The 20,457-nt window shown below is 37.0% G+C and overlaps 1 protein-coding gene across 2 annotated transcripts in view; it reads left to right on the top strand.

Annotated features, from left to right (window-relative positions):
* Positions 1 to 20,457, top strand: part of PTPN1 (protein tyrosine phosphatase non-receptor type 1) — a 62,310-nt gene that overhangs the window by 37,898 nt on the left and 3,955 nt on the right. Inside the window, exons 3-8 of one of the 2 annotated variants that reach the window (XM_072633569.1) lie at positions 3,368 to 3,468; positions 9,978 to 10,076; positions 14,722 to 14,859; positions 17,992 to 18,201; positions 18,776 to 18,937; positions 19,400 to 19,623. In XM_072633569.1, coding sequence (XP_072489670.1) covers positions 3,368 to 3,468; positions 9,978 to 10,076; positions 14,722 to 14,859; positions 17,992 to 18,201; positions 18,776 to 18,937; positions 19,400 to 19,623 — 934 coding nt within the window. The remainder of the gene's footprint in view (positions 1 to 3,367; positions 3,469 to 9,977; positions 10,077 to 14,721; positions 14,860 to 17,991; positions 18,202 to 18,775; positions 18,938 to 19,399; positions 19,624 to 20,457) is intronic. The other variant, XM_072633570.1, reaches the window with a different exon arrangement.

Raw genomic sequence — 20,457 nt, 5'->3', positions numbered from 1 at the left:
CAAAAATTGTAGATAAATCACTATAATTTGTCTATTAACATCCATCTTTTATATAGTGTTGTTATAATAATAACAATGCTAAGAATAGCTAGTATTTCTATAGTGCATAGTACTTTACGAATGTTATCTCATTTTGTCCTCACAGCAACCCTGGGAGACAGGTGCTGTTTTTATTCCCAGTGTACACATGAAGAAATTGAGTCTTAGGTTAAGTGATTTGCCCAGGGTCACCAAGCAAGTAAGTGTGTGAAGCTGAATTTGAACTCAGGTCTCCCTGAATCTGAATTCACTACTCTACGAACTGCACTGTTTGTTTGCTTGTAGTAGTAAGCTATCCACATAAGTAAATATTAAATACAACTAAATCTTAAATGCTTAAATAAAAACTTTGTTATCAATTTTGATGAAAATTTTATATAGTATACTTGTTACCTCACCAATTTTAGTTCTGTTGTTGGTCTTTTATTCTCGGTATGAGAACAGGAAGGGAGGAAGTATTAGAATTAACAGGTACCAAAGATTTCATTTGTGAAAAAATTTACTCATATCCCAGTCCATTTTTCCTGCCAACAGGTAATTTCTCCTATGCAATTTAATTTTAATAAATCAGTGATTTTTTTTTTTCTTCATGAGTACTCTTTCCAGAGGGTTAGTCTATAAGGTCATTATCCTGTGGTTAAACTGATGAAAAGTCTTTCAGAACTTAACTAAGCCAAAGATGTACTTAGTTGCTTGACCATTTGGTAAGATTTATGAGAGCCTGCACTTCACAGGTATAACCTTCAAGAACCAAGTGTCAGAAAATCAGTAGGGAAAGCTAGATAAAAATATTAACAACTGTAGGAGAGTTGCAGAATATAAAGTAAACCCACATAAGTCATCAGCATTTCTATATTTTACCAACAAAACCCAGCAGCAAAGATAGAAAGAGAAATTCCATTTAAAATAACTGCAGACAGTATAAAATATTTGGGAATCTACCTGCCAAGGACAAACCATATGAACACAATTACAAAACACTTTTAACACAAATAAAGTCAGATATAAACAATTAGAAAAATATTAATTACTCATGGGCAGCCAATTTAATGAAAATGACAGTTCTACCTAAATTAATTTACTTATTCAGTGCTGTACCATGCTACCAAAAAATTATTTATAGGCCTTAAAAAAATGACATAATTCGTCCCGAAGAACAAAAGATTATGAACATCAAGGGAATCAGTGGGGGGAAAAATGTGAAGATAGATTAGCTGTGCTGGATCTCCAACTATTACAAAGGAATAATGATCACAAGAATCTGGTACTGACTAAGAAATAGCACTGGATTGGGGAATAGATTAGGTACACAATACACAATAATAAAAGACCATAGTGATCGAGTATTTGATAAATGCAAGGATCCAAGCTTTTGGGCCAAGGGCTCACTAGTTGACAAAGACTGCTGAGAAAACTGGAAAGCAGTTTGGCAGAAAATAGGTATAGAACAATATCTCATGCTGTATACCATGATAAAGTCAAAATGGGTACATGACTGAGACATAAAGAGTGATACCGTCAGCAAATTAGGGGAGTGTAGAATAAGCTGTAGAGTATCTTACCTGTCAGATCTATGGATAAGGGAAGACCAGACAAGAAAAAGAGAGCATTACACATTGTAAAATGGATAATTTGTTTACATTAAATTAAAAAGGTTTTGCACAGACATAACCAATGCAGCCAAGACTAGACAGAAAACAAAAAACTGGAAAAGAATGTTTTCAACAAGTTTCTCTGGAAAAGGCCTCATTTCTGAAATATATAGAGAACTGAGTCAGATTTATAAGAATATGTCATTCCTCAGCTGATAAATGGTCAAAGGATATGAACAGGCAATTTTCAAACAAGAACATGTCCATATGCGTGTGTGTGTGTGTGTATATATATGCACACAACAGAGGGATGTGTGTGTCTGCATATATGTGTGTACATGTATAATGTATCTATACATATATGCTAGTATCTAGTCAGATATCTGAGTCTGCTTCACTCTGTGCCTAAGTTTTTCCTTGACAGGAGATGGGACATTTAGGGACAGCAAAACTGTCTCTTTCATATCATCTTGGGGGCAGTTTGATAGTTAGGGCACAGACTTAGATACTTGGGAAAATCAGGTGTTTTGCTTAGAGTTTATTTGTCTAAATTATTGTTAAGATCACAATGAAAAAGAAATTTTTTTAAAAAATCCGGGGTCACCATCTTAGCCTATTGAGCATCAGAGAAGTAAATGGGTTATATAAATGGTAGTGCAGATCTACCTTGCAATACTTGAGCAACTCTTTAAGGCTCTAGGAAAATAACTTTGTATTTTATTGCCTTCTTTTCTGCCACTGATTCAAATTTACAAAATGTTCAGTGTTAGGACACAGTAGAAAATTACTACAAGATTTTAGATTTTACTGTGCTGTATTCTGAATTTGGGAGTAATGTTGTATTGTAGTCAGTTGTATTCTAGTCAGTTTCCTCTCCATCTTATTAATATACATGCTCTGTATCATACATTTGACACAGATAACAGTCCACATGAAGTAATCTTTTAAAACTGTCACTCTCAAACTTTTTTGTCTCCATGACCTTTGTTTTCCCCCCATATTCACTCCTATTTTCCAAGTCAGGCATTACTTTAACTCCACTCTCAAAAATAATAATTCATATGTCTGTAGTGCTTTAAAGTTTATAAAAACCTTTTCCTCCTAACAACCTTGAGGGATAGGCAGCTTAAGTATTAACTCCTTATCTTGCAGCCAAGGAAGCTAAAATTCAGAGATGTGAAGTTAGAAAATAAGAAAGCCTAGATTCACGTTCAGGTCACCTGACTCTGAGTCCAGTCTGTTTTGTTGCATAGAATACAGTTCATCTCATGGAACCATTTTCATCCCAGAAATAATAAGTACATGGTTTCATTCTCCTTTGCCAAGTAACAGATCTTAAATGTTGAAAGGAGGGGTGTATGGAAGTTGATCAGGATTAGAGGAAGACCATTCATCTAACTGAGTTTACCACAGCTCCTGAAAAAGAGCTCGAGGGACCTAGAAGGGGCCCTGCAGGTTTCGAGATCAACCCCTTAATTTTACAGTTGAAGAAATAGGTCCAGAGAGGTGGAGTGACTTGGCCAAGATGATACAAAGAGAAAGTAACAAAGCCAGGATTTGAACCCAAGGCCTTTGATTCCAAATCTAGGATTTTTCTCCTACACCATTTTGTCTCTGGGTACTCTGCCTAGTAGCTATCTAATAAATGTTTAGTGAAGTATTTTATATATACACATATTACTTATATATTCTAATTGTTCTTGAATTAACTTCCCTGTGTTCTGATTGTTTTACAGTTGACCATAGTCGAATTAAGCTACACCACGAAGATAATGATTATATAAATGCTAGTTTGATAAAAATGGAAGAGGCCCAAAGAAGCTATATTCTCACTCAGGTAATAAATGAAAGCATAGTAGAAAAATAATTGTCCATTTGTTTGAGTTTTTTTTACTTCCCTTGTTGTTTTTAATCACTCTGGGCCTGAATTTTATCATTAGTAAAATTATGGAATTGAACTAGGTGATTCCTAAGGTTACTTCTAGCTCTGCTGTACCATGGTTCTTAGGGTTAGAAAATAATCTTCATGATGCCAAAGGGCATCCAGGTAACAAGGGTTAGAGCTCAGGCTTTTGAGTCAGAAAGACCTCCTGAGGTCAAATTTGGCCTCAGACATTTACTCGCTATGTGACCCTGGGAAAGTCACTTAACTTTATCTGTCTCAGTTTCCTCAGCTATAAAATGAAATTATACAAGCACCTACCTCCCAGGGTTGTTGTAAGAGAAAATGAGCTATTAGTAAAGCAGTTAGCACAGTACCTTGCACATAGTAATGCTTAATAGATTCTTGTTAAAAAAAAATTTTTTAAGTGATGTTAATGAAAACATTAATTTTTTTCTGACTAGAAGTCACCTTAAGTTTCATTTGTTTGGATTTTTTAGACATTTATTAAAAATGATTAATTTCCTGAGTACTTCTTTATGGAAGAGAGTATTGAAATAAGCAAAGCAGAATTGCAGTAGCTCAAAAGAATTGTGAAATGTGCAAATTTAGAGACCTCTCCACTCGAAGTGTTCCTATGGCACAAATAGCTCGACCTGTGGTAGAGCCTTCCAAGCTTGTGTTGGTCTGATTAGCCACAATCAGATACATTGTGCTTGACCCCAACATAGTGATATTATTTTGATCCTCTTTGAAAACAAAGGACAACAACCAACTAGCTTGTAGAAAAACCCATAAAACTGAGTAAAACATTACTATTCATGTAGTTGGCATTAAGTGATAACATAAGAAATTTGATTATAAAGCTTAATACAGTCTTGTGATTTTATGGAAGAGTTAATTGAGACCCAGAAAAAGAAAATGATTTGGCTAAATAACAAAGTTAATAACGTAACTAGATCAGAGCTTTGTTCCCCTAAGTCTAGCATTCTTTGTAACATATTCTTTCTCCCTTTGTTTTTCTCTCATGTAAAGTTGCCATGGATTCTGAAATTTTTGCCCTTTTAACTATATTACATTTTTCATTCTGAAGTTCTTGATTTAATTTAGCAATCTCATTAAGCAAGTATTTTTGCAGTGCATAGACTCCATTGTCTAAGAGTTTACATTCTTAGAGAGGAAAAATGTTATATATAGGATGTCCCAAAACTTAGTGCAATTTTAAGCTACTAAAGCTTAGAGGAAGATTATTTAAGCAACAATGTAAAAAGATGGATTCAAAAGATTGGATGGAAAGTAGGAAAATCCTTTAGGAAACAATTACAAATAGTGAGATGAGTACTATTGGGAGTGGTGGAAGGAAGGGGATGAGTACAAGAGATATTATGGAAGTGTTCTTAGCAGGACTTTGCAACTGATAATCTCTTTTCTCTTTCTCATGCTACCACATCCCTCTGGGGATTTTGAGATTATCAACATGAGTGGCAAGGTGGTACAATTAACATTCACTTTTAGCTGTGTTGAATTTGATGTTCCAATGAGACATCTTGGTAGAGAGATCCAGAAGCATATTCCTTCCTTCAAGACCACCTAAGGTGCTATGTCCTCTGTAACCCTGACCACCTTTACCTCAGCTGAAATATGGAACTCCAGTTTTAAAGAGAATTTGAAAGTAGATTTAGAGGTCCTCTGTAATAGAAATAATTGAAACCATAGGAGTAAGATGGCCGAGAGAGTATTTAGGAAAGAAGGAAGACCAAAATCAGAACTTTGGCTCACCCATGTTAAAGAGGTAGAAGTAACAAAGGAAACAGGTGGCAATGGCCTTACAAGTTAAAGAAGAGTCAAGAAAGTGCTTTTTACCACAAAACCTAAGGGAAAATGATATCAGGAGAGAGCTGAGCAGCCAAGTTTCACTTGCTGAACAGACAAATTGACGAAGATGACGGCAGAAAAGTCCATTGAATTTAATGGTAAGAAGGACATTAGTAACCAGGAGAAGGGATGGAAATCACAGCCTAGGGAGGTGAAAAATAAGTGAGTATTGAGCAAGTAAAGGGCCTATCCACTGAGGAAATAGCAGGGCTAAGGGAACATTTTTGTAGGTTAAGAGAGACGAAGCATGTTTGCAGATTGCAGGGAAAGAACCAGTTGAGAGAAAGCAACAGAGGGTACATTAGAGGAAAAGAAATGGTGATTGATAAGAAAACAGGATAAAGTATAGGTACAAGAGCTAGCTTTGGTAAAGGGAGCTACCATTTCCTCTCAGAGCAGAGAAAAGTAGAAGAGAATGAATGAGGACATTGAGATTTTTAAAGGAATAGAAGTGGAAAATTGAGGAAGATCATTCTGGATGGTTTTAATCTTCTATGGAAAATAAGAGGCAGGCCCAGGTAATGTTAGCATATGTTTTTAGTGGATCCAGACTTTTTTTTAGTAATATTGAGCTATTTAGAAATAGAAATGAAAGGGATGGTTAAAAATAATTCAAAATTAGCAGGACAAGAATGATAGAAAAGATAAATAATAGCCATAAGGTAAGGCTCGTCCCTAGAAAAGCAGTAGAAATGTGAGAAATGAGCTAGGAGGAGTAGGTTATCCCTTGGAGAGAAGACAGAAATGGCTGATTAGTGGAGATTGTAGAGTCCTTTTAGAAAGAGGAAACTAAGATTGAAGCCAAAGTGCCTCAGATTTACTACTCTTTTTTTTCTCCTCACCTTCTATCTCTAGTAAAATTGTATTCCCTCCTGCCTCTTCTAGGCCTTGCTTTATTTATCATTCCCTCTCCTTAATGTGTTCATTCTCTTCTCTTCCTCCAAATATGTACTGTCATGCCTCCTTTGTCTCTGCACTCCCTGTGCAGTGTCCTCCTTTGCCAGCTTCAGTTCTTGAACACCCACCCATCTTTTTAGAACCCAATTCAAATGACATTTACTCTAGGTGAAATTTTACTCCATCTTTTCTGTCCATCATTTGTCCCAGCTGATAATAATCATCCCCCTTCAACTACATATGGCATTTTATTTTATATCCTTCCAATCCACTTACCGTATATGTACTATACGTACCATAAGCATCTCTTTTGGAGCTTTTTCCATTACTATATTCTTTTAAGTTCCATGGGATAGGAGTTATGCCCCAACTTTGTATAATCCTCATTAGCTAGCACAGTACTCTGCTTATACAGTAGACACTTAATACATTTTTTTTATTAATAATACTTATGGTGACAGTGTCTTCATGAATTTAATCCCTTCCAAATAGAGAGCTTCCTTTTACTTTCTGTGTAGTCTTTCTGTAAAGAAAACTGTGGTCATTTCTCTGTTCCTTCTCAAATTTCTTCTAAGACTTTACCTGAAAACACTTTACTTTATCTCATTCTTGGATACTTACTCAGCTTTCCCTTGTATTGGAATTATTTGAATTTTCCTCCTCTATCCTCTCCTTCCACTATAATCCCTCCTCTTGAATAACAAAATTTCCTTCATCCAACCTCACAGAACTTGAGAATTGGAAGGAATCTCACTGGCCATCTAGTCCACATATGAAAGGAATATCTACTAAAATTTAACCAACCTTCTTAAACTCTCTCACTCTTCTTGCCCTCATGCAAACTCTTTCTAGAAGACAGTTTACACTTGACCACTAGCTCTAGTGTTGATTCCTCCTCTTTGATGTCCCCAGAGACCTGGGCATATAGAACTTAACGTATTTTCCCTTCGGTAGCATCTGTTTGCAGTCTTCTCCTCTCAGGTTCACTCCAGCACTTTATGTCATCCTATCCATATCTTTTATTGCTGTAATCTGCTGGCCTCCAAGTTATTCTCCCTCTTTCACAGCGATCAGTACCTGGCTCAGTTATCTTCTACCAAATGAGATAACATGTTATAGATCACTATTTAAATGCTAACTATCATTGTCATTATTACTCACTAACTCTTGATGCCACACTTGAGAATTTCAGAATTCACCTTGATATTCTCTCAACACTCCTAGATTCTTAATTATTCAACCTTCAACTTCTGTCACATGCATTTTCACTCTACATGAGCCATCCACAGGAGGATCATACCTCAGATTTTCATCACCATTCAAACTGTACCATTCCCGCCAACCTGATATTCCTCTTTCATCGAATCTCCTTTTCTACTGTCTCCTGTCTCACTCATCTTAACCCATTTTTTATATCTATCATAACCTTTAGTTCCTCCATTCCTCTGTGCTCTGGCCTCATTTCTTTTTCCTTCCGAGTGTTGCTTGACCTAATGGCAACTAGTTCAGCTATGCATGTTCACCTTTGAATCTCTTGCTGCTTTGTCCTGCCTACTTCATCTCTGTCGTCTCTTACCCCTGGACCATGACTGCCATCTCCCTCCATCATTTCTATGCCTGTGCTGCTTAATGCCACTTGAGGTCACACAAATACATGCACATAATTGAACACAGCTGGGTCCAGTATGATATAATGTTCTCATTTCATCTGGGCTCTCATTGTTGCATTGTAGTCCTTTTTTTCTTTCTTGATTGACAAGCTATCACATGCTTGTAGCAGCTATTTGAAATCTCTGCCTTCAGGCTCCTAGTACCACCCACACTCACTCCTCTGTCTCTCAGTAGATAACATTGCCTCATATCCCCACCTAAGAATACTCATCTTTACACTTCTCTTTTTTGCCTTTAGTCTCTGAAGAAGAGGTGGCTCTTTCTTTGTCAGGCTAACCTTTCTACTTGTGCCTTTGATCCCTTCCCTGTCTCTTGAGAACTCATTATTGGGCCTTAAACATGCCAACTGCTCCCTTATCCCTAAACCTTTAATCAACTCTGCCATCCCCTCAAGCATTGTCCTATAACTCTCTTCCCTTCATTGCTGACCTCTTAGAAAGAACTAACTGAACTTGCTGCCTCCATTTTCTTTCCTCATTTGCCTATTCACTTATCAATCTCTTGCAGTCTAACTTCACTCCACTGATCTCTTAAATCTTAAGTGCAGTGGATGTTAGAATCCTTAGGATAGAAAATAGATGCCATTTCTGAAAACTGACTGCTAGGGAACACCCACCACGAGGGAACAAACAGAAGACATGAGCAGTCAGAGGAAACCATGATAACATACTGTTATGAAACCAAGGGAAAAGAGTTTTACAAATTTGTTGGTCAGCAGTGTCAAATGCAAGACAAAGTTTTGAGAATGAGAAAGAGAACGAAAAAGGAGAATACGCAATTCAAATTGGCCATAAGGAGGTCATTTATATTCAAGAAAGTAACTTCAGTAGAATAACTGAATCAGATTGGAGAACTTAAGCAGAATAGATAGAAAAAATGAATTTTGGATACAAGGTTCTTTGTTATATTAAACTTCTTTTAATGGGTTGGAGTTTATGTTAAGCTGCATATGTGCTGCCTTGGGCCCAAAGCCAAGTCTCACAGTGCAGAAAGTTGTGGTGATTCCCTCGGCCCTGTGCCTTGCAGGGGTCCTGTACTGCTCTAGGCACTAATTGGCTGTAATTGCATAGCTACTTATGATATCCAGTAGAGAAGGAGTTAGTGTTACCAGCTGGCACTGAAAAAGGGCATGAAGCTTTTAACTCTCCCTCCCTGCTTGTCTGTCATTACCAGAGCAGTTGGGGTGAGATTAGCTGCTTATGGACATTAATTCTATTTTCTCCCCTTTCCCTACTGTCCTGAAATTCACCTTCACACCCTTTTAATATGGTAAAAGATTCCATATTACCCTTTTGTGATCTCCTCTTCAGACTGGTTTTTTTTTCTGTAGCACAACCTGCCATTTTACATTTGTATTCTCAGTGTAATCTTCAGTGAGGCAGCTAGAAGATCTAATGGATGGGCCTGGAGTTAAGAAGACCTCAGTTCAGAGTTAGCCACAGATACTTCCTATTCCTAGCTGGGCAGGTCACTTTAACTTTTTTGCCTCAGTTTCCTCAACTATAAAATGGGGATAATAATAGCATCTACCTCCCAGTGTTGTTGTGAGGATCAAATGAGATAATATTTGTAAAGTACTACGTAAATGCTAGCTATCATTATCATCATCCATACTTGGCATATAGTAGGTAATTAATAAATGTTGGTGGTTTATGAAGGCCTTAAATATAGGCTTGGTTTCACTGATCAAGGTTATCTATTTTTGTTACATTTCATCTTTGTAAAAATACCAAGAGCCCTACCACCCCCACACTATCCTGGTCCCCATATACCCTTAGGGATGGTCCTGTTGAGCACAGTCAGTACCAGCTGGTATTTACAAATAATATATAAAAAGAATGTTTTCTCTATACTACTAAAATTAGAAATAGAATTATAGATACTGAATTCTGGACATTGAAAGGGCAAATTTGTCTCTCTGGATGGTGCTATATCGAAATTGTTGAGAAAAGCATCTTATTTTTAGATAACACTAATTTTCAAAGATGAAATTAAATTTTCAAGTCTGTGTCTTTACACAGGGCCCTCTGCCTAACACATGTGGTCACTTTTGGGAGATGGTTTGGGAACAGAAAAGTCGGGGAGTTGTCATGCTTAACAGAGTGATGGAAAAGGGATCAGTAAGTATGGATTTCACTTCTCTTCTGCGATAGACATGCATACATAGCCATAAAATTTGTTGCTACCATAGTTGTTCACTGGAACAGAAACTTTTAAAAATCTTTGGGCTCTGTCAGTAATCCTGAAACTCTGTGTCTGTGTGTGTGTGCGTGCACACGAACATATGCATACATACACACATAAAACTGAGTTATAAAAAAGTACAGAAATGTCATGCCTGGCTTTTAAAATATAATCCAGGCATCCTTTTCAGGATGATCAGGTTCTGTGTTTGTTATTAAAAAGTGTTTGCCGATATCAGTGTGCAGAAGTCTGGAAGGGTAGAGAACTAGTTGAACTCTGGCAATTACTTCTTGTCTAAACCAAACATCTATATGTATTCTGATGATAACATTTTAAATATTATTGTTTGTTATGAACAATTTGTCTTTTCACTTGTATTTTATATAGAAATTTCATCCCCTTTCATCTTTTCCAGCAGATTTATCTTCCTTACTCAAATCCCTGTCTTTCTCTAATCTTTACTCTCTTGCTGCCTAATGGCTCCTTCCCTGCCTCCTACAAACAAGACCATGTCTCTCTCTCTCTCATCCTTAAACCTGTTATTACCATTCCTGGTAGTCATTGTCCTATATCTTGCTTCACTTTCTTGGCTAAACTACAGCCAATACTGCGTAAGGTAGCCACACCCATGCTCACTAGATTGGCTACAAATTTATATTCTCTAGTATCAACTGCGCCTTCAGTGTGGCATCACAAAACTTTTATTCTGCTTTGTTGATTCTCAACACTGTTTCCCTCTGGAACTATTTCAAACCTTTCCTTGTTTCCTCAAGCTCCCAATTCCTCCCCTCCCCTTTATCATTCTCAATAGATGTCCTTATCTCCTACTTTACTAAGGAAATGGAGGCCATCTACTCTGAGTGCCCTCTTCTGCTGTGCTTTGTCAGAATCCTTCCCATAGCCTCTCCTCTTTACCCCCATCTCTGAAGAAAAATTGGCCCTTTTTGCCTGGGCCAGTCCTCTCTGTCCCTTGATCCCATTCCCTTCCATCTCTTCCACGAGCTTGATCCAATGATCACTCTCTCTGTGATCGTCAATCTGCCCTCCATCCCTGAAAACATGCTACGGTCTTTAACCTTCATGTGACTGCCATTCCCTCATTCTGTCATCTTAAATCTCACTTCCTTATCACTGTCAAATTCTTAAAATGAATTGTCTATATATTTGTTACCTTTACTTCCTTACCACCTAGTAATAATCACTTCTCTACCCTTTCCCAGTCTGGCTTTTGGCTCCACCACCTAACTGAAACTGATCTCTCCAAGGTTACCAGTTATTTTTTAACTATTAAAATCCAAACCAACCTTCTCTCAGGCCTCATTCTCCCTGACCTCTCTTCTTTTTTTTTTTCTTTTAGTGGATGCTATCAACTACTCTATCTTTCTGGATAGTCTTTTCTTTCCTAACTAATGTTATTGTTAGGAACATCATCCATCCACTTGTCATGGGTATTCCCCAAGGCTCTATACTGAACCTTCTTTTCTTCTGTTTCCACTTAACAATACCATCAGCTTCCATGGATTCAAAGTATCATCAGTATACAACTAACTCTCATTTGTTTGTTTGTTTGTTTGTTTGTTTATATCCCACATCTCACTCCTGAGCTCTAGTCACACACACATTGCTAATCCCCAGCTAGATGTCTCCTCTTGAATGTCTTGAAAGCACACAGAACTCATCATCTTACCTCCCAAAGCAGCTCCTTATTTTTGTTGAAGGATTACCATTCTTCCAATAGTTTTTTAACCTCAAAGTCATCTTTGACCCTTCCCTCACCTTTATTTCCCATCATCGTATGAGCTACCATCTTTTATCAAATTTACTTCCACTGTATGTCTCACTTCTGTTCACTTAATCACATGTCCCCCACTCTAGTTCATTGAGCCGCCATAATAATCACACGGCACAGTTTACTCAACATTTCCATGCTCAAAAACATTTTGTGACTTTCTCATTGCCCATAGGATAAAATGTAAATTCATTAGCGTGACTTTTAGAAAGCATTGTGACTCCTGCATACCTTCCCAGCCTTATTTTTACTGTTCCCCTTCATGAGTCTTACATTCCAACCAAACTTAAAGGATTTCTCTTGTCACATGTTTATTGTCACTGACAGGGTTGCATTTGATTACTATCACATGGATATAGCCCCACTCATATTTATTTGGCACAGGGCAGGCTTGTTTCATCTACAATATAAGACTATTCTTTTTTTTACTTTCTTTAGTATATATTTATCAAAATCAGGAAGCAGTAATCTTGTAAGTTGATTTTTTTAAGTAGTTTTGTAACCATGAAGCTAGAACAAAAGAAACATTGCATGATATTGTGGATTTGAAAGTGTTTTCAGAAATACATACCCATTTCCTTCCTAATACTAACATTTGTTCCCAAACTTCAAATGATACGCTTCACAAGTTTTAATTTTTCTTTACCCAGATTAGTACATTTATTGTCCTTCATATTTGGCACATTTACTGACTCTTATCTCTGTGTGGGCCTGACTAAAAAAATACTACACATGATTATAAGCAGGGGGGAGTTAATTTGTTTTTCTTTGTGGTTGCAGCCTCTTCCATTTCTGCTTCTTCTGCTTTACCATATCTCTCCAGTACCTTTCTCAAAAGACCTTCCCCATCTCAAATTGTTTTGTATTAGGTTGATGTCTTTGCCTAAAATTGGGCCTGAATGCAGACATAATATGGCATCGTAGAGATAACACTGGATTATAGAGTTTGAGACCCATTGTTTATTTAACTATGTTTTCTAGCTTTTTGATTTGACGTAATTTTGAATCTCTAACCTGTCACATTCTTATCTTATAAAATGAGTATAATCCTTCGCAGAGTTGTTGTGAGGTTCAAAACAGATCTCTATGTAAAGAAGGGACTTTATTTATTGTTAGAAAGTCTTATAAACATGAGTTTCTACTTTTTAACATTTCTCCTAGTCATCTTTCAGTTGCCCTGGTTAGCTCACCTTGGCAGGCCTGTTACAACCATCTGTTCGTTTGAGCTTATTGCAGTAGAATTGCTTTAAAGTAGGCACAACTTTAGTGTTGACAAATTGACTTCTTTCTAGGATTGCATTTTTGATGAAATGATCTTGCCGTTTGACTTGCAAGATACTGATAAAACTATATGAAACTGTTCTGTTGGGCCAACTTTTGGGCTTTTGAGAAGTTTGGGCACCATCATTCTGCTTTAGTCCTTGATTTGGGTCCACAGCTTTATGCTGTATGGATACTACTCTCTTCTAGCATCCTCTAGCAGGGGTGGGGAACCTGTAGCCTCAAGGCCACATATGGCTCTTTAGGTCTTCAAGTGTGGCCCTTTGCCTAAATCCAAACAAATAGATTCATTCTGTGAAGTTTAGATTCAGTCCAAGGGCTGCACTTGAGGACCTTGAGGACCACATGTGGCCATGAGGCTGAAAGTTCCCCACCCCTGCCCTAGTTTGTGTGGGTCTTCTTGACTTGGTTTTCTTTTTTCTTATCACTTGTTCACTCATTTAACTGTGTCCTGCTGCAGTAACAGAACAGAGTAAGTACTCAAATGCTTTCATTGGTCCTGAAAATCATTGGCTGTTTCATGCTTTCCCTTACTCTTTTGACATACTGTTGGTCCATTTTATTGCAATGATCTTGCAAAACAGTCTACTTCTTTTCATAATTACTTCAAGAGAAAATATGCAGAAAAGCTCAACTTGTTCTTGAGATTATACTGGTCCAAGAATAAAAACAAAATAAAACCAAATGCAATAATTTGTTAAATTCTAGAGTGAACACAACTGTTTAGATCTTTTATAAAATGAAGTATAAAAGCCAAAGTGATTAAAAGGAGGTAGAGGAAAATCTAGCAATCTAACTCTTATCAGTACAACTCATATTTTCTAAACTTTTGACCAGAGATCTCTGGTAAAGTCATACACCACTGCTTCATTGTAGTATGCAGATAACTTCGGATTCTTAAAGGCTCCTTTAAGTACAGTACCAGTTTTGTCAGGACCCAGTATCAGAAATCTTTGAGTACAGTACAGGATAGTGATGTACTTTGTCATCCAAGGACTAGCCTGTATGGAGTGGCTTATCACCAGAAGGTGGGTCTGCAGGTGATTCATTTATCCATATACAGCAGCCCATGGAGACTATTAAGACATAGAAAGGTTGCAGTTTGTATCTTGACTGGGGAGATGGGGAGGTGGGTGAAATTCTCATACATATGAAATACGTTTTGACCAGTACATGAAAACATTTTCTGAACTGATATAAACCACTTGAATTGCTAGTTTTATTTGCATTGCATAGTGTTTTTAACTTTTTCAAAAGTACTTTCACTTTTTTATCTTAATATTCCTGATATATTGAGCTATTTCTCCAAGAATTAGAAATATGCTAACAGTAGAATCTGAAGCCTTTATTGTTCCTTCACATATGTATAGAAAGTAAATTGTTTAAGACTAAGCCTGTTTATCCATTCCTGTATTGGTAATGAGGAAAAGGTCAGAAAGTAAAATTTAACAAACAAACCAACCAAAAAGACTTAATTGCAGTAACGTAATGCTGTGTTCTATTCTTCCTAGTTAAAATGTGCACAATATTGGCCACAGAAAGAAGAAAAGGAAATGATCTTCGAAGATACAAATTTGAAGTTAACATTAATTTCTGAAGATATAAAATCATATTATACAGTACGCCAGTTAGAATTGGAAAACCTTACAGTGAGTATGGAATACACTTAAGTATGCAACAAACATTCATTAAGCCCCTACCAAGTTTTAGGCACTGTGCTAGGTGCTGGTGATACAAGGGCAAAATCCTTGCCCTCAGGAAGCTTATATTCTATCAACAGAGGTAAGACATGCAAACATTGGTATGTATAAAATATATTCAAAGCAAATACAACGTAATTTTGAGGAGGAAGGCACCAGCAGCTAAGAGGATTAGTCAGTCAACATGTATTTTATTAAGTGCTTACTATATGCCAAGCAGTGTTTTAAGCACTGAGAGTACAAAGAAAGGCAAAAACGGTCTATACCCCCAAGGATCTCACATTTTACTCAGGGAAACAACCTGCAAATAACTATGTATGATAAATAATATGCATGATATATACAGCATAAATGAAAGGTAATCTCAGAGGGTAGGCATTAGCAGGGGTACCAGGCTGGGCCTCCAGAAAGTGGAATTGGATCTGAGTTGTACAGGAAACCAGGGAAGCCAAGAGCCAGTTGAAAGATGGAGAGCATCAGTGAAAAAGCATGTAGTTGAGATGGAGTGTCTTGTGCAAGGAATAGTAAGGAGGCCAGTGTTGCTGATTCACAGAATACATGGCAAGGGATGAGCAGGGTATGTAGTATAAGAAGACTGGGAAGGTAGGATGGGACCAGGTCATAAAGGCCTTTAAGTGCCAAATGGGGCATCTTATATTTGATTATAGATGTAATAGAGAGCTACTGGAGTTCATTATATAGTGGGGTGACACGGTCAGGCATGTTAGTTTAGATCCCTTTGACAACTAAGTGGAACATAGATTAGATAAATGGAAGTTATTTGGGTGAAGGAGACCAGTTAAAAAGAATGGCAGTAATTCAGGTCTAAGTCAGTAAGAGCCTAAACTAGGGTAGTAGCTGTGTTAGTGGAGAGTAGATCTATGTAATAAATTTTGTAAAGTTAGAAATGACAAGATTTGTCAATAGATTGGGTACGGGGTTGAATGGAAGAAGATAGTAGTGCCCTCAGCAACAATAGGGAATTTGAGAAGAGGGAAGGGTTTGAGGGGAAAGGTAATGAGTTTTGTTTGGATGTGTTAAATTTGAGGTGCCTACAAAGATATCCAATTTGAGATGTCCAGGAGGCACTTGGTGATGCAAGACTACAGCTTGGGAGAGAGATTAGGGCTAAATGCATGCATATGGTGGTGGGCCCTTCTCCCCCTATTTAGGTATCATCATTTGCATAGAGATGATAATTGAACCCTTGGGAGCTAATGAGCTCACCCATCAAGATAGTATAGAACAGCAGTTCTCAAAGTGTGTTCTGAGGGTCCTTGAGATCCTTTTAGGAGGTCCATGAGTTCAAAACTTGCTTATATTAGTTCTTTCCCAAATAAACTATAAGCTATTTAAGCGCAATTCATATTTCACTTATCTACATACTAAGGAACAGCATGGTTTTTGGAGCCTGGTAAGCCAAGATTGATAATACCTGATCTCTACACATTTTACCTGTGACCTTTAAGTCATGATCAATTATTCATTTGCATTAAACTAAATACATTTTTATGTTAAAAATAAAAATTTGGGGTAGGGAAAAGAAATGAAGGAAAAATGAAGATAACAAGGATCAAAGCCCAAATGATCAATCTTGCTTGTTTTTCAGTGGTCAAACTCTCACACTCCTCAGTGTGCAAAGTATCTTTAAAGGTGATGTAGGGGGAAACAGGGGAGTTAAGATATAGTCTCTACCCTCAAATAGCTTATAGTTTAATTGGGAAGATGAGTCCAAAATACAAAAAAAAATTAAATAATGATACAGTAGTTAATAGCAGTAGACAACTGTGAAATCATGCTACAGGACAGCATGATATATTAGAAAGACCTTTAAATTTGGAGACAAGATCTGAGTATGAATTCCAGTTCCATTATCTACTACATGACCTTGGGCAAATCACTAAACATCTCAGCTTCACCCTCCATAAAATGAGGGGCTGGAACTGGAAAGGGTCTAAGATTACTTCCAGTCTAAAGCTATGACTCCATTCTCTATAGTAAGTGTGGTGATTACTTTGGGCTAGAATAGTTAGTTTGGGAAGATTTCGTGGAAAAGGAAGACCTTGATTTAGGCCTCAGAAGATGGTTAAAATTTAGACAGGTAAAGAAAAAGGAAGGAACAATGTTAGGAAACATACTGTAATGTACACCTGAGTTTTGATGTCTTGTTTTTCTCCATGTTATTACCATGTACATTTTCTTGGTTCTGCTGATTTTGCTCTGTTCATAGAAGTTGAAGTAACTTTCCCAAGGTCACTCAGCATATTGTTAACAGTTGGGACTCCAGCCTAGGTCTAACTTTTGAGTCTAGTGCTCCAAGTGTAAGTGTGAATGAATGAAATTTGTATGTCTTAAAGTGACATTTTTGTTTACTCAGTTATTCTAGGCCATGATAATTAAGAACTAGCCAAGAATTAATATTTCTTCTGAAAATTAAAGCTGGTCATAAATTAATATGTATAGGATTTTGTTTTGTATTTATCATTCTTCTTTTGGAAAGGTACTTTCTAATCTGAGTATCTCTGCCTTTCCAAGTCATTAGCCACAGCTCACATTAGTGACCTCTAAGCATCCTGCTTTGTCTTCAAACTGAACTGGACTTCTACATACCATATCACAGTTCCATGCATTAATAAAGTCCATTCCCAGTGTGTGACTGTTCATCCCTTCTCATTTGTGCCTTTCAGAGGCCCTATTTTCCTACAAGACTTAGCTTAGGTGTCACCTCCTCCCTGTAGCCTTCCTTGATTCTCCCAGATGAAAATATCCACTCCTTCATCAAATATTCCAAGAGCACTTTGTATGGACCTCTTTGCCTTCATTATTACCTACTTTGCATTGTATTTCTCTTTGTACAATATTGTATTCCCTGCCCTAATTATAATAATGATGACAACAATAATAGCTATCATTTATAAAATGCTTTATGCTTACAAAGCCCTTCTCCTACAACATAAACTCCTACAGGATAAGAGTGTTTTCATTTTTATATTTGTATTCTCTAGCACCCAACATAAAATAGTCCCTTAATAAATGTTCATGATTGAATAGTGCTAAGAATTCAACATTTTTTTTTTGCAGACACAAGAAACTAGAGAAATCCTACACTTTCACTATACCACATGGCCTGATTTTGGAGTCCCTGAATCTCCTGCCTCCTTCCTAAACTTTCTGTTTAAAGTTCGAGAATCAGGGTCTTTAAGCCCTGAATATGGACCTATCGTTGTACACTGCAGTGCTGGGATTGGGAGGTCAGGAACATTTTGTCTGGCTGACACATGTCTGTTGCTGGTAAGAGGTCTTTTGCATCACTGTTTGCAAGAGTCTTAAATACTTAATTAATGGATACTCTTTTTCTAGCATACTTTTTTTTGTCTGTTGCCTTATTGGTTGTTGTTTTGTTTTTAATTTTGCATGTTTTACTTTAGGCTTTATCTTCTGAGTTAAAAGTATGATTTCTTAGACAGGCATATGTAGCACAGTGCCTACACACTGTAGGCACTTAACGAATATTAAATTGAATTTATAATTTTTCTTCTGAGAAATAGTTCTCTTAAGGGGTTTGTTTTTTTGTTTTCGTTTGGGTTTTTTAAAAACCTACTCTTCTCCAGCCTTCACTTCTTAATCAAATGGGTAAGTAGATTAGTATTGTCCCTGTGGTCTCATGTTGGTAATTTTTTTAAATAACCATGCTCAGTTATTCAAGATTTACTCATTTTCCTTTTGTTTCTCTACCTAGCTTTCTGTGGTCTTTCTATTTTGACTCTGGGACACTCCATTCATAAGTGGTTAAATTAACACTGCATACAATAAGTCATTTGAGAGTTTGTACTGGAGAGATCATTACTCCCATTTTGGCTTTCAGATGGACAAGAGGAAAGATCCTTCTTCTGTAGACATTAAGCAGGTGCTTTTAGAAATGCGGAAATACAGAATGGGGCTGATCCAGACAGCAGACCAACTCCGTTTCTCTTATCTGGCTGTTATTGAAGGAGCCAAATATATTATGGGAGACTCTTCTGTTCAGGTAAACACCCTCTGACCTTTGGTGGAATTTTGAGAGATTATATAAATCCTTTTTTCTATTTGTTGTCTGGCAGTAATACAGTGAAAAAGTATTTACTTTGGCAAGTTTTGTTACTGTAAAGCTTGAAAAGACTCAGAACATGACTTTAAAAGGTATACTTAAGGTAGTGAGCTGAAAGGACAAAAGCTGCTTGTGGACAATCATCACAAATAGATCCACCCTTGGTACAAAAGAATCTTCAATACATTTGAGTTTCACTAGGTGAGAAACCATCATTTAAATAGGTTATATAGGAACTATTGGCCAGGAGAGGAAGCTTCCATTTTCAGAAGATAAATTATATTTTCAATTTACCTGAGTGGTATTGTTTATGTAACATTGAGACAGGGGTTTATTTTTCATTCCAAGTAAGCCAAAATGTAAAAATCTAATGTTAATATGACTTTTTAATTACCAATTAAGGAGCAATGGAAAGAGCTCTCCAATGAGGATTTGGAGCCATCTCCAGAGTATACTCCCCCACCACCCAGACCACCAAAACGGATATTGGAACCACACAATGGAAAATGCAAAGAATTCTTCCCAAACCACCAGTGGAAAATGAATGAGATGGAAACTAAAGAACAAGATGGCCCTATTATAGAAGAAAGCATAACTTCCTTAACTGCACCACTGATCACAGAAAGGTAATTGAGTGTGAGGGACCTCTGGGAAGTAGATGTTTATTTTAAGAACCACAGAGATGAGGTCTGGAGAGAGTTTGTCTTCAGTCTGGCAAGGTGTGCAGGAAGAAAGTTTGATCAAATGAAGCCATTCAGAAACCACTACTCCCTTGCTCATGAATGTAATTCACATAAAATATAGCTTGATACTTTTTTGAAGCTGAATTCCTAGCATTAATTCTATAGACATTCTTTCCAACTTTTTTGATAATGATGCTTTTTAGTGGGCTTGAAGTCAGAAGCCTGGGGATCATATCTCAGTTTTGCCAGTTACTATCTCTGCGATCTTCCCCTCTCTGTGTCTCCAATTCCTTTGCCTAATATAACAAGTTTGGACTAATTGGTTTCTTAGTCCCCTTACAGCTTTAAACGTGTTGGAAGATCTGAGTGTAATTCTAGAACACTACTTTCAGGTTTTTCTCATAAATAAGTGAAATAGCACTGTTGGTTGTAGGTTTCCTGTTAGGTTCTGTTCACCAAAGAGTTGACCTTCATTTAACACTTTCAAAACCTTGAAGAGTTTAGCACTTCATAAGAATACTGGGTGTGAGTTGCACATAGTTGAGGTATTTGTGATTACATAGTCAAGCTTTATTAATCCTCTGATGTTACAGACTTCCACAAATCTACATTAGAACTGACAGAGATTCCTAAAATTCATGACACATAGGATACTAGATTGGCACAGTAGGAAGATAATAGGAAAAACATTGGATTTAGGGTTTTTGGACTAGCTTTGTGACCTTAGGCAAGTGTCTTCTGGGTCTTAGTTTCCCCTTCTGTAAAATTATGTATTTG

The sequence above is a fragment of the Notamacropus eugenii genome, chromosome 1 (genome assembly GCF_028372415.1).
Source record: "Notamacropus eugenii isolate mMacEug1 chromosome 1, mMacEug1.pri_v2, whole genome shotgun sequence".
NCBI classification, from domain to species: domain Eukaryota; kingdom Metazoa; phylum Chordata; class Mammalia; order Diprotodontia; family Macropodidae; genus Notamacropus; species Notamacropus eugenii.
The sequence above is the reverse complement of the archived record's forward strand: the minus strand, read 5'-3'. Positions and strand labels throughout refer to the sequence as shown.